The 15243-nt window shown below is 42.0% G+C and overlaps 1 protein-coding gene across 1 annotated transcript in view; it reads left to right on the top strand.

The window, feature by feature from the left end:
* HECW1 (HECT, C2 and WW domain containing E3 ubiquitin protein ligase 1) overlaps positions 1-15243 on the top strand; it is a 188722-nt gene that overhangs the window by 68178 nt on the left and 105301 nt on the right. The window contains 1 exon segment of the mRNA XM_083407000.1: positions 9937-10044. Coding sequence (XP_083263126.1) covers positions 9937-10044 — 108 coding nt within the window.

The following is a 15243-nucleotide window of genomic DNA, read 5'->3' as shown; positions in this document are numbered from 1 at the left end:
GCAGGGAAGAGCAGTAGTATGTCTTGTCTGGCTACAGGCTTGTCTCACAGAGACTCTCCTCCCTGGAAGAGAGGGGAGTGGTTGTGGGCGGGAGCCCGAGCTCCGCCTCTCGCAGGGGGGCGTGAGCCCCCTGCTTCTTCCGCCCACCTGGCTGGTGCCCACGCCCCCCCATGGCAGGCACCCAATCAGGTGCCTCCGAGGGGGCGTTTACAGCAGCCTTTTGCTGTGGCACCAGCCCCTCCTCTGCCTCATTCACCTTCGTCATCTCATCGCGAGTCACCCACCCTCCACTCCCCCTTTTAGTTCAGGGTCTTAGTTCATTGGCCTTGCTATGGACCTTAGGTTGGTCGCCCTGGTTGTCCGGGGGGCCTGGTAGGAATTTTTCCATTTGGCATTAGGCTTTTTGGTTTTTTCGCCTACCTCGTAGCAATCGTCACAACTTTTGTGGTATTGGTGGGTAGGTTAGGCATTGGAATTGTGTTGTGGTGTGTCGAAGAGCTAGGTGTGGCCATCGCCTATGCCTTCAATTTTTGGGTATTCCGTTAAAGGAATCTGGCGGTCGTGTATTCTGTCCGATGCCTACTTGGCGGGAGGCCATGGCACGACCCTCGGTGACATCAGGGGGTGAGCCTTTAGTTGTATTAGCATCAACAGGCTCCACCTACTGGTGAATAAACCCCCCTTGTTTAGAAATCCAATGCCTAAGCCAATACCTTCTCACTGCTGTAATCAATAAAGTTGTGGCCTTTTCTTGCCCATTAACCTTATATCACGTGTCCTTGTGTGTTCATTTCACATCGCGGGGGTCGGGCCCTCGAACCACAACCATTCTCTACCAGCAAGGCCTGTTGACCAGGGTCCTGATCTTGCATCCATACAGGAGGGAAGCACAGGGGGACAGTGGTGGATGGTAGTCCCTGGCAGTCCTTCACAAAGTTAAAGTCAAATACTACAGTGTTTGGGATTAATCTACTTGCTTCCTGTTTCCCAAACCAGAAGTGGGGAACAGGTTCTCTTCTTCTGGAGGTCAGTGAGGTCTAGAGATCCTTCTTAGCACCTAGGCATGTAAGGAGAAAATATCTGTGGCTCCTTGTCCTAATTGGGCTAAATCATAGTAAACAGAAAGAATGAGAATAAATCCTGTTATGTGGTAAAATGGTGGAGTTTGTTTCCTTCCTGCTAGTGCAGAAGGTTGGGTGAGGAGTTAACTCTGCAGCTGTTTTGAGAAATCTCCAGACTGCTGCTATTCCTAGGTCACTTGCTTGCTTATATAGAGATTTAGCAGGCACTTTCGGTGCCAACTTTTAAATGCCTGCTGAAAACTTTCTGTTCTGCTAGGCTGGTGCAGGCATCCTTAAGAAGGCATCCTTCCACAATGGTTGACTTCTCTTTTTAACTTTTGTTAATGATTTGTATTGTATGGTTTTATGGTTTTATTGCTGTAAACAGATTTGATATCTCTTTATGACATAGTGGTATACAAATATTTTTATAAATATTATAAATATCCCACATTTCCATCCACTCCTCAGTCCTCAAGGTGGCTTAATAATGCAAAAATTCAAAATCCCTTTTACATAATAGTAAGGAAAACTCTTTAAAACTAATTCCAAACAATACCTAACCGAACAAAGGCGATCAGAGACCTAGCAATGCTACAAGAATGGGTTGCCAGCACTGAAAACCTCATCCTGCTTATGGGTGCTAACCTTTCTTCAACTAAGGAAGGTGCAAGACCCTGTCGGATTATTTAAGAGCCTGAGGAAGTTCACATTGTAATAACTATTATTTATTCATTATTTTGATATAGTAAATTTCCAAGTCACCATGCAAGACAACCTGTAGGTGATTTACCGTACTTTTCAGTGTATAAGACAAGCTTTTTTTTTACTCTAAAATAATGTTTAAAAACGGGGGTCATCTTATACACGGATAGTGCACAGGGGGGACGGGTGATTGGTGACTGCATCAAGGGCTGCTTCAGATTGGCTGCTTCTGCGATAATTTGGTGTGTGAATGGTTGCTGTGGCAAGGGCTGCTGTGGATTGGCTGCTGCTGTGGCGATTGCTCGTGCGATTGCCGGCTGCTGTTGGCGAGTGGGCAGGCGCTTGTTGGCTTATCTGACACGAGCGATTGTCAGTGTTTGTTCACTGCTGGGTTTGTGATTTTCTACAGTTCCCCCATTCTTCCCCCAAAAAAGCTCAACAACTTTGGCCGTTTCCTCCCCCCTTTTCTTAAATAGTGTATAAAAATACAAAAGAGGAAAAGAAAGAGAAAGAAAGAAAGGCTCTATAATACTTGTCCAATACAAAACTATAAAAGTGAAATTATTATTCTACTACATATACATTTATTTTATATTGATATATTGTAGTATATTCTTTATAAATGCATTCCAAATGTCATTATATTTGGTATACACCATCTGCGTCTATAAGCTGTCTGTATTTTGCAAGAGTTGTCATATCTTCTATCCATTGATTAAAGGGCACCACAAATTTATCTTTCCAGTGGCTCAATATAAATATTTTAGTCACAGTGAGGATGTGAATAAAGGTGTTTTCTTGGTGCTGAAAATATTGTAAAGTGGTTGCCAGATGGGAGGAAGAGTACTAGAAGCAATTCTGGTCCCAAACTGTGTGTGTAGGGATTTAAAGATCAAAATCAGCACATTTAAATTCAGCTCAGAAACAAATCAGCAGTTGGTTTAACTCTCTAAGCACTAATGTCTAAGCACAAAGCACTGGACAGGGGTAGCCTAAGTGGTGCCCTCCATATGTTGTCAGACTCCCATCAGCTCTAGCCAGCATAGCTGATGCCCAGGGATTGAGAGTTGTAGCCCAGCAATACCCAGAGGTGACTGCCGGGCGCCATCTTATCTCAGCAGGTTATGGGCCCAGCACGCTTCTGCTACATTGACTACCTCTGACACAGGCAAGTAACCAAGTGCTCAACTGCAATTTGGACCAACTGAAGTTTTCAAACTGCTTTCAAGGCAGCCAATGCAGGACATTATAGTAGCTGAAAGCTTGCTGTCACATATTCTTTTGTTAGGAAGGATATTGTGCAAGTTGGCCCTGAGTTTATTGCAGGATAAGACACAGTATGTAAGATAAAGCATATAAAAACCAGTACCCATTGCTGTATGTGGGATGGTTGTCTCATAGAGTGCTTCCTTGCTTTGTCTTTTGTTACATGGCACCACAACCTTCTTCAAAACAGGGGGAAATGTTTGAAGTGTAGATTGCCGTTGTGATTTGTCTTTTTGTGCCTTTAACTCTGGGTCTCTGCTATCAGTGTGACGCTGTCAGCATTCCTTTATGCATCCCCAGAAGAGTTAGTGAGTCAGCCTGCAGCACATTTTCTTACTGTTAGCTGCTGCATCTACGCAAGTTTGCTCAAGAGTGAGTGTGGACTCTGGACTGACGTGTGTTAGGCTCTAAAGTCTCTTCTTACTTGAAAGAACTGAGGGATAATGGCATGATATTTTGGAAATTGCAAACAACAGTGAAACTTGCCAGTTTATTTGATTCAGAAAACAAATGGAGAGTGTTTCTCATTAACTTATTGAAATCCTTCTAACAATATTGCAATATATCCTTCCCACTTCTGGTGAAATATGAGGCATGTCTTTTTTCAATACAGACAGGGTATAAATAAAGTAATATTTAATATTTGTTACTATTATATTATTATTAATAATTTATTAATTATTTGGCTGATCGCCGAAGAATTGACGCTTTTGAATTATGGTGCTGGAGGAGACTCTTGAGAGTCCCATGGACTGCAAGAAGATCAAACGCATCCATTCTTAAGGAAATCAGCCCTGAGTGCTCACTGGAAGGACAGATCGTGAAGCTGAGGCTCCAATACTTTGGCCACCTCATGAGAAGAGAAGACTCACTGGAAAAGACCCTGATGTTGGGAAAGATGGAGGGCACAAGGAGAAGGGGATGACAGAGGACGAGATGGTTAGACAGTGTTCTCGAAGCTACAAACATGAATCTGACCAAACTGCGGGAGGCAGTGGAAGACAGGAGTGCCTGGCGCGCTCTGGTCCATGGGGTCACGAAGAGTCGGACACGACTGAACGACTAAACAACAACAAATAATTTATACCCTCCCTTTTCCCTGACAGGCTGCTTAAATCTAAAAACAAGCACTGCAAAGAATATAGAAAAATCAATCATTAAAGTTAAACACTGAGAGAGAACAATAAACATACATGAAATTTATTTAAAACATACCAATAATTACAATAAAACAGCATGGCACCAACCCTTTCATTAAAAGCAGTCAATTCCCAATAGCTTGTTGGAACGAGGTCCTCACTGCCAGCAGAAGGACAACAGGGAGCAAGCCAGGCTGGCTTCTCCAGGGCAGAGTCTGGGAGCAGCTCCTGAGAAGACTCTCTCCTGCAACAGCACCAAATGGGCCCAGGAGGTGGTAAGACCAAGAGAAGGGCCTCCCTTGAAGATCTCAAAACCTGGGCAGGTTCCTATGAGGGAATATGGTCTTTCAGATAGCTTGGACCTAGGCCATGTTGGCTTTTGTAGGTCATAACCAGCACTTTGAATTGTGCATGGAAACAGACCAAGAGCCAGTGAAGCTGTTGTAGCAGCTGTAACCAATAACCAGCCCCAATATTGTAGGCCAGTAACCAGCCCCAATCAACGGTTTAGCCCGTTGACGTTTCTGAGCACTTTTCAAAGGCAGCCCCATGTAGAGTGAATTACATTAAGCAGGGTGTAATTAAGGTGTGTGTCACTGTGGCCAAATCAGACATCTCAAGGAACAGGTGTAGCTGGTGAACTAGCTTTAACTGCAGACGCACTCCTGGCCACCACAGAGACCTGGACATCCAAACTCAGGACTGAATTCACAAGTACACCTAAACTGCGAGCCTGTGTGTTTGAGGGAGTGCTACACCATCCAGCACAGACTGAATCCCCATTCCCTGTTCTGCCTTTGTTTTATTTAAATGAGAAGATTTTGAATCTAAAGGGAAAGGGCTAAGCAATCATTCTGCTTTGCCATAATGCTCAAAATAGTAGCTGGTTCTGTTGGGCAGAACAAAAAAAAATGCCCAAATTCCAGCTGTTGTTTTAAGTTCCACTCTACCTAAATGTACTCAGATAATTTAACTTGGGTCACAAAGGCCTTTACATGAAGTCCAGAACATAGGCTATCCTTTCATTGCCTGAGTCCTTGATTTCATGTGAGGGTAATATTGCACAGTGCTTATTGATATACATTAGGCTTTCTTCTTCCCTATCCTTCTGGGAAAACCAAAACATTTTAAAAAGTTGTCTGATAAAAGTTCATTATGCACAAAACCTCTAGGGTCCAATTTCTAGGCTGTATTTGTTCTTCTTCTTTATTATTCAACCATTTCTTTTAAGTTTATATCAAAAATATTTTTGACCTAATTAGCTGAAACTCTGCTTTAAAAGCCACATGCTTCTTTCTTTTCTCTTTTGCCTTTAATTTTATTTCCCCTCCTAAAAGGCAAAAAATCTCTAATGCTATGTGTAATTCCAGCAAGACACTAATTAGTGAAGTTTCTCTCAATATACTTCTGAGTTTATCCTGACTTTCTGACTGCTTTAGTTTATTCCTTGCATGAGGATTTGATTCCAAGTCCATTGATTCACAATCAAAGCACATGAAAAAAGGAATAGCTTTGGACCAAACTGCATGTGTTGTGTGTAGGGTACAGCATATACTATCCTATAGCTCTGGTATATAACTGTGATTTTTGACTAGCCTTCCCACATGAACATGCCTGCCTTGGAACAATTGTGCATTTCAGAGGATCTCGGAAGTATGCTCGGAAGTGCATCTTTGGCTCACATGCAGGATAGCCAGACCTATTGCCACTCTTCCACTTGAACTGAGAGTGGGCACTGGAACATATCCAGCGTCCTCAGTATGGCTGCCCATTGTAGGAGAAGGTTGGCTGTGATTAGGGGAGGCCCATCCCTTTTCTCTGCCTGAGGCAAAACAGGAAAGCCTTACTCACTGGGGTTGCATAGCTGCATCTTTTGGGTTCCAGCAAGATCTCACAGGAAGCTGGAAGCCACTTCTCCAGCGTTGGGGTGGGGTGGGTGGCACCCACAGCAACTCCAGAGAAGTTAGAAGAAGCAGTGATGATGGCAAGATCTCACAAGAGCTCACTGGAAGCTGCTGTCACCGCTTCTCCTTGTTTGTCCAGTGGCAGGGGTGGGCTGCCCCTTGGGATTTCGCCTCTGTCCGCTTCGTGGTGGGCCAGCCTTGGTTCTGGTACTCAACCTAGCCCCTTTCATGCATGAATCATGTCAAGGGACATCATGTGATTTCTGGGAAGTTGGGCTGCACTCTTGGCCACAGCCCTGGGCATCAGGCATGCTTTTGGCCCCCACCCTCAGACAACCATAGCTTGTCATGGTCTTTCTGCAGTGAATAAGTCTGGAAGTAGCTAGTTGTGCACAGGCTTCTATGCAGTTGGTACTCTTGTGCCTTGCTCCTTTCTAAATGTTTAACTCTGCCTTCATGCAGGGGGTTACTGACTTTTATAGAAGTTTGTCTGCTATTAGTAATTTTCTCACTGAGTTACTCCTGAGAAACTTCCAAGGAAGTTTCCAGAGTTTCTCTGAAACACAGTTTGAAAACTACTGATGTGTCGCATTACCTTCATTCCTTATGCCTGTGTTCAGCCTCCATATAGATAAAGCATACATATAGCTAAAGATTTGTGGGATGTTTTTGGCTTATTGGCTTATGATTGGGAGTAGAAAAATTAATGTACCTCAGCCCAGAAAATAGTGGGAATAGCACATGGCTGGACACACAATCTTGGAGGGTTGACTGTGGAGTGGCATATGAAGTGTTACTAGAAGCTGGGTCTGATCCTTTCCATCACCATATAACAGATAAGTGAAGGCTTTGCTTGTTATTGTTATTTGCATAGTAATGATGATGATGATGATGATGATATGATATACCACTTAATTGGCAAAGTGACTTTTAAGTGATTTATGAATTTAAACACACATAATTAAAATATGCCATAAAACAATTCAGTAAAAAGGTTGAAACAAACACCCACAGTGTTTAAATAAACATAAAAATAAGTTAAGGACAAGGACCCTTGGATGGTTAAGTCCAGTCAAACTTGACTATGGGGTGCAGCGCTCATCTTGCTTCAGGCTGAGGGAGCCGGTGTTTGTTCACAGGCAGCTTTCTGGGTCATGTGGCCATCATGACTAAACTGCTTCTGGCACAATGGAACACCATGACAAGTGCCAGAGCGCACAGAAACGGCATTTACCTTCCAGCCAGAGTGGTACCTATTTATCTACTTGCATTGGTATGCTTTCAAACTGCTAGGTTGGCAGGAGCTGGGACAGAGCAACGGGAGCTAACCCCTTCATGTGGATTCAAACCACCAACCTTCTGATTGGTAAGCCCCCAGAGGCTCAGTGGTTTAGACCACAGCGCCACCTGCTCCCACAAGTGTTTAAGTAAACACATGTGCAATAAAGCATACCCCGAAGATCCAAATGTGGAAACCTTTTGTCTGCATATAATTCTGCTCTGGACTGGAGCATTAGGGCATCTGTTTCCAAAGACTGCGCACATAATCATTGAAGGCCTCCAGCTGCTTCATTCAATCAAAAAGAACTCAAGGTCAAAACCAGGGGACACCTTTTTGCTTCCTGTGCAAAACAAGTCAGAAGCTGGCACGACACATGTCAGTTCATCTTAACTTGTCAAGCTGGCAACACTGATCTGTGTAGCCAGGATTGCTTAATTCATGTGTACACTTTCAACACTGGTGCCCATTCAACAGTTTGTGTGTGAGGGATTGTGGCTGATATGAGTGAAATGATATGATATATGATATGATTTTCACATGCATCAAAGCTGTGAAATTTGCTACAAATGCACTTATTTGTTTGTTTGTTTGCTTATTTTAAAATAGGTTTTCAAACGCTGAACAAATGGAGGAGTGTACCAAAGATGCTCCTCACTGGGGGTCAGTTTGGTCTGGGGCTACATTTTCTGGCTACGTTCTCATTTAAAAATAAAGAGAAAGAGCAGACTGAATTATGAGTCATCATTGGTGGTGGGAGAAAGTCTCTCTCTTAAGTTATTGTTGATAGGAAAGATAACAGCATGAACTCTTCTTGGACAAATTTTGCACCCTTCATCCTTTACTTTTGGGTTGCATTTATTCAAAAAGACAATCCTTAGTAAGGGAAAGCAATTGGCAAGCAAAGTGAAGCTTAACTCCCAGTCTTAGGGACTCACATGCCCTTCTTTACTAAATCATGAGTCAGTGAGTAGCTGAAGTGCATGATAGGCAAAAGGTTCTTCCAAAGTCTCTGTCAGTGTTTATACTGAAGAAAAGCAGATTGTAAAAAGCTCTTGGTGTTTTTGGCTCAATTAGATCTAATGCCATTGACTATTTTGCCTTCCTCATCATCCTCAGCACTACATTTTAGTTGCTAGGCTAGAAGCAGCTGTGGTGCACAATATGTGACCTTGTGCCGGCCATCCTCTCTCTGCCTAATCAATCTCAATTAAAATGTCCTAAGGTCCATGGAGGAAGTGTGGAATAGAAACATTAATTAATGATCTATGGTTGCCACCACCCTCAGAAGTTCATGCTTCACTTTCCCCCAAACCAGTTAATTGTTTTCTTGCCAGAGGAAGGATAAAAGTGTGGTGTTGTATGTTCATTATTACATCTTTGTAGAAGTTAGCATTTACTAAAAGATTAAAAAACCATCAGAGATAGAAATTTTCTCTTCAAAAATTATTCTGTGTGGGCAAGATTCAATCCCTGTCTTGCCAACACTAGCTCTGGAAATATGGCAGGTTTAAAGTTCACTGGAGCATACGTCTGCTATATAGCAAAATGATAGTTGCTGGTTGTTCTGAGGGAACTCCCAGCTTCCCTTGGGGGCAGAACCTTGTTCATCATGTAGCTTTCCTGAAATCAATGGAACAATCTGTGGAGAGTGTTAAAACTCTTGAGGAGAGTGTTAAAACTTTAGATAACTGACAGGAATGTAATGGGGACCACAAAGTTGTTGTTGTTGTTGTTGTTGTTGTTGTTGTTGTTGTTGTTGTTGTTGTTCTTCTTCTTCTTCTTCTTCTTCTCCTTCTCCTTCTCCTTCTCCTCCTCCTCCTCCTCCTCCTCCTTCTAGTATACCACCCTTCATCCAAATATTTCAGGGTGGTTCACAGCATAAAAATACAAGATAAAACCACAAAAACAAAAATAAACAATAAAAAATAAAAACAACAAAAACAATAAAAATAACAAAACAAAAAAAAACAACAAAAAACAACAACAATAAAAACAACAGCAAAACCACACAATCTCCCACAATGGAGGAAGGGAATCTGTGCTTCTACAGAGGGATGCTGTGGACCCAAACAAGTTAAAAGATCCTGAGATCTTTTTACATTGTTACAAACAGAAGATAAGGAAGTCTCTTTTTTCCTTGATTGCACAGCTTCATACCATAGCTGATGGCTCACATGATGGTATACTCCACATGGGCCTTGTTCATCCAACACTATAAACCAAACTACACAAATGTGCAGATACCTGGAGAGGAGCTTGCAATCACTTTACTTTTCCCAGGTATATTTTGGTTTACCATGTTATGCAAACCAGGCCTTGGAAAACTATTGCACCAGGGTTAGGAAAAGGCTAGGCTAGACCCCTTTACTCTGATGTCTACATTTATATGTGGAAGGTTTGGGGCTTTTTAAAAAAATTGAGGAGTATCATGGAGGGTTTGCTGGTGAGAGATAGGACACTTTCCTGCCTTTCAGTGATAAATTATATAAAAAAAGAAGCTTTGTTTTCAGTCCTTTCCTTTGCTCTGATTTCACTGGCTTTTGTTAATTTTGTTAATTTTTCTTTTGTTAATTTTGCAGATGAGGTTTTGTCTGAAAATTTCCTAGACTACAAAAATCGTGGGGTAAATGGCTCTCACCGAGGTCAGATTATCTGGAAGATTGATGCCAGCTCTTACTTCGTAGAACGTAAGTATTTCATAGTGCAATTACATCACACTTCAGTGAAAACAGGAAGAGCTGAGCTCCCACACTACATGGGTGTTTTGGGGAAAATTTAATGTGTGTGGCAAAGAAAAATGATCAATTGCTTGTCCAAAAACTATGCTTCATGAATAACAGAAGTTGCTTCTGAAAGGATGCAGTGGGTGAAATTGCATCTATAACTCTGTATATGTTGGTGTTATTAAGCAGGAACATCTCATAACATGAGAGGGTTTCAGAACAGGTGCTAAATACTTCTGCGTTTTTCAAGTTCATTTATATTTATTTAACATCAAAATTATTAAATCTGCTGGAGCTTTTATTCTTGTTTTAGTATTCTGAATGACCATTTCCAAGGCAATCTCAGGAAAGTATTTTTTTAAAGGGAATTAATTCCATATTGCATTGGCTGAGCTCACTGCATAGCACACCGTTGATGCTCAATAAACTATGTGCTTGGGTTGTGAAAAATTATGTGCTCAAGCATAGTAAAGGTGAATCTTTCATTGTTGCGTCCATGCCTGATGGCGTCATACTTAACACGTGTTGCATGTGCTGCTGTAAGGAGTTCAAAATGTAGATTAATAAAGGCGCTCCAAACAGGTTGTGTTGTGTGACAACTGGCTGCAAAGGAAAATGAAACATTGTTAAAACAAAGCACTGCTTGATAGGAAGTTAACTGGGATAACTGGAACAATTTTCTGGCAGACTTAAGGAAGGTTACTTTAAACCATTTGTGAACAACCTGTGACAGAGGTTTTGAATATTTAAAACTGTGGTTTCAAAATGGATTACAGATTACTGTGGTGTCCTTGGAAACTTATTGGGGGTTCCTCAATGAGGAAGTCTGCTGTGAAGGTCAAGTTTCTTAGAAAGATTGATTTCTTGCCTCTACTACTAGTCTTCCTCTGCAAGGGTCAGCTCTATGTACAGAGTGTGTCAACCAAAAAAATCCTCAGAATTATTGGCAGCATGCAGGGTTTTGATGGCTGACATGCAAAGCTTCCTTGGTAGACAATGGAAAATAGATTCCGTTCACTGGCCTAAGCTAAATAGTTTCACAGATTATGGACTATAAGAACCAAGTTGCAATGTGCCAGAAACTCCAGTGAGATTTCTGTACCAGTTCTGTCTGCTTCTAACACAGCTGTATTCTAGTTGTGCCATCAGGGTGGGGCAGCTACACAGCAGGAGGTATCTGATTTAGGGGTGTCTGATTAGGGTGTGTCATTTTAGGATACAAAACTTAATTTTTGCACATTTCTTTAGTGAGGGGTCTTAAAAATGTGTTTTTGGGTGTCAGGAATTCAAATCTGCTTTTATTTTTGTAATTGGACAAAAAATTAGCTTGGAAGCCTACACACTTGACAAAGAAGCACATAAACTGTGTTTAAAAACCAAAGAATTTTAACTTTGCCTTCTGAAAATGTCAGGTAATAATAAAACAAAAGGCCTGTATTTCAAAACTGTGGGAATGTTAAGGGTAGTAAGAGAGGATATATTGATTTGTAAGATTCGTAGAAATTACACACACAAAATTGCATAAACAAATGGAGGTCTTCTTTGGAGGTCTTTAAGCAGAGGCTTGACAACCATATGTCAGGAGTGCTCTGATGGTGTTTCCTGCTTGGCAGGGGGTTGGACTCGATGGCCCTTGTGGTCTCTTCCAACTCTATGATTCTATGAAATGTGTGCATTGGGATAAAATCACACTACAATGTTAATAAAGGACTTGGGGGAAATTGCGAGCTGATGTGGAAATCTGGAGAACTGAAGATTGGAAAAATGAGAAACTGAAATTGACAGATTCACCCATCCCTAACTTGCATGGTAGAAGAGGCATTATCAAGTTTCAAACTGATACAGATATGAAAGCTCTGGACTTTGGATGAACTAGGTTTTCTTTTTTGTTTACTCAGATATTCTCTTCTGTAATTGATTGTTAATTCAGTTAACTCTAAGGGGAGTTCTGCCATATGCTTTTCTTTCATCATATTACCAGTATGATTTCATTATCTACGTACTTTCTTAAATGAACCCCTCCTCTTTTTTTTTGTATGGAGCATGCTCTTCTGGCTTCAGAATCTGCTTCCAAGCAGCCTCTAATTCTTACTCAGGACAGCAAGTCCTTCCATATTAATTGTCAGTTGGGCTCTTTGGTCTGTGTTTATTATGCCCCCCCCCCCAATTTATTGGGATAAAATCCGTTCTATAGCCATAACCATTTGAGATTTTGTACTATCTTTGTCTTTCTAACAGATACTCTCTCTGCCTCCAAGCAGCTCCACAAAAGGCAGAAACTCCAAAGCATAGCTTTCATAGAATTGTTCAGTTGGAAGGGACCACAAGGGTCTTCTAGTCCAACCCGCTACAATGCAGGAATCTTTTGCCCAATGTGGGGCTCAAACCCACGACCCTGAGATGAAGAGTATCATGCTCTACTGACTGAGCTATTCCAGGTCATAAATAGTTCAATTTCCCTGCTAGGAGAAGCGACACCTGTTGAGCATGTGCTATCAAGAAACAGAAGGTGGTAGGCCTCTTTGTTTTCTCTAACCAGTGTGGTGTAGTGGTTAAGAGCAGTGGACTGGTGGACCGGGTTTGATTCCTTGCTCCTCCAGCTGCAGCTGCTGGGTGACCTTGGGCTAGTCACACTTCTTTGAAGTCCCTCAGCCTCACTCACCTCACAGAGTGTTTGTTGTGGGGGAGGTTGTTAGCTGCTTTGAGACTCCTTAAAGGTAAAGTTAAAGGTACACCTGACCATTAGGTCTAGTCGTGGACGACTCTGGGGTTGTGCACTCATCTCACTCTATAGGCCGAGGGAGCCGGCGTTTGTCCGCAGACAGCTTCCGGGTCATGTGGCCAGCATGACTAAGCCACTTCTGGTGAACCAGAGCAGCGCATGGAAACGCTGTTTACCTTCCCGCTGGAGTGGTACCTATTCATCTACTTGCACTTTGACATGCTTTCAAACTGCTAGGTGGGCAGGAGCTGGGACCAAGCAACGGGAGCTCTCCCTGTTGCGGGGATTCGAACTGCTGACCTTCCAATTGGCAAGCCCTAGGCTCTGTGGTTTAACCCACAGCTCCACGCGTGTCCCTTGAGACTCCTTATGGTAGTGATAAAGCAGGATATCAAATCCAAACTCCTCCTCCTCTAACTGTATTCATGGTTCCTCTTGCCCCAACTCCCAGTGTGGATTCCAGTGTAGATGTGGCTATCTTGGATTCAACTAGGACTGTGAAATACAGAATTCCCAACATAAAGGAAGTCTGCAATATTTGCATATCTTGCAGTCATGGCCTTGATTATCCATGTGGCAGTGTGGACTTGTAAGTAGGGATGCTTGAGGATTTCAGGCTTTGTGAATAAAATGATCCATTCTTCTCAAATTAACGCATAGTTAGGAAATCCACCGCATTTTGCACTGATTTGAATGGTGCAAGGCAATTTTTGGCTCTTGTAACATCTCAGAATACTACATTGGAATTGAAGAAAGTGTACATCTTTGAATGTGCCTTGTAAATACGTATTTTGAAAGGATTAATGTCAATTTGCAAGAGTAATGTTAATACAAGAATGGAGTGGAATGGAATTATGGGGAAAAACATGCAAATGTTACATGAATCAGAAACAGAGTTGCCCATCCCTTGTATACTGTGGGGATATGTATTAATCAGATACTTAGTGAACAGTGATACTCTGCCTGATCTATTCAGATCATAATGAAAATTCCACCAGCTGTTACATATGATACTTGAAAATAATGATTTTATACAAATTATACTATTTTCCATACTGGATTTACTGATAATTTACGGCAATGCAAATAAGTAGGAGAACTGAGCCCACTGTCTTTTAAAGAACAAAAAACTTGAGAATAAGAAAGTTTGTCCTGGGTTTCAGTTGAGCTTTTAATAATCCATGAGTCTCATTTCCCTAGGTGTCAGGAAACAGGCAGCTGAAGGGCCAGGGCCGGGCATGCTGGGAATTTTAAACTGCATATTTCTTTTAAGGTAATTCAACTTCTTCCACTCATGGGAAAGTATAAGAATTTGGAATTATCCCTTCTCTCTTTTGTACAACCATGACTTAGGCAGAGTGGGATAAAGATTCACAACATCTAAGAATACGGAAAATATATGCTTTCAAAGCATTTTCTTAAAAAATGCTGGCTTGAAAGTTTGAGCATGCATACTTTGTGACTGAGTTAGAGGGCCATGAAAACTGGGTTAATAAAGGGATCCTTGACAGTTGCAGACTCTTCCCCAATTACTTACTTACTCTGGATGCCATTATGATGTTCAGTTGAATTCAAACTTCTGTGGTAGCCGGGAAATTTCATAAAGCACTTTTGAAAAATAGACATTGAAAATTCCACTTTAAACTATGCAATGGCTTCAGATGGACTTGGAATTAACCTTATTTGCTATGAAACTATATGAAGCTAACTTCTTCAGGCCTGGGGCCGTATTCCCCCATGAGCTATTGGTGGGCAGGGGCAGAGGTAAAAGTGGATAAAGCGACAGGCATTGACTCCTACCTGTGTACAGTAGGCTGCATCCCAGCCACACAAAGGTTAGAGGTTACCACAGATAGACACACCTCTCTCCATCTTCCCTCCAGGCAAACAAGAGATATTATCCCATTTCAGTGACGCATTCCAATGGAGAGTCAGACTTACGATGGAAGGTGCTAGTCAACAATCTCCAGATCAGAGATTGTTACTTGGTTGGTGAATGAATAGATGCAGCTTCCATGGTTACGGTGAGCTTTCATCTGCTGATGCCAGGACATTAATTTGATTCATTCAGTTTCTCATGGAGCTTTCCACCAGCTGGTAATTTCTGTGTGGGAGGAAAAAATATGCTGTAGAAGAGTTCTATTTTCTGCTGTCTAATTAGTGCTAATAGGAGTTACACCAGTACAATGTCACCACACTATTCTCACACTCTTCAAATGCAATGTTCTGGGAACAAATGAAGCACAACATTTCATGGAAACCAATAGTGTGATAATTACAGTATAGTGGTACCTCAGGTTACATACGCTTCAGGTTACATATGCTTCAGGTTACAGACTCCACTAACCCAGAAATAGTACCTTAGGTTAAGAACTTCGCTTCAGGATGAGAACAGAAATTGGGCAGTAGCGGCACGGCAGCAGCAGCGGGAGGCCCCATTA

This window comes from Podarcis tiliguerta (genome assembly GCF_965153285.1).
Source record: "Podarcis tiliguerta genome assembly, chromosome: 12".
NCBI lineage: Eukaryota > Metazoa > Chordata > Lepidosauria > Squamata > Lacertidae > Podarcis > Podarcis tiliguerta.
This window is presented reverse-complemented; position numbering and strand designations above follow the sequence as displayed.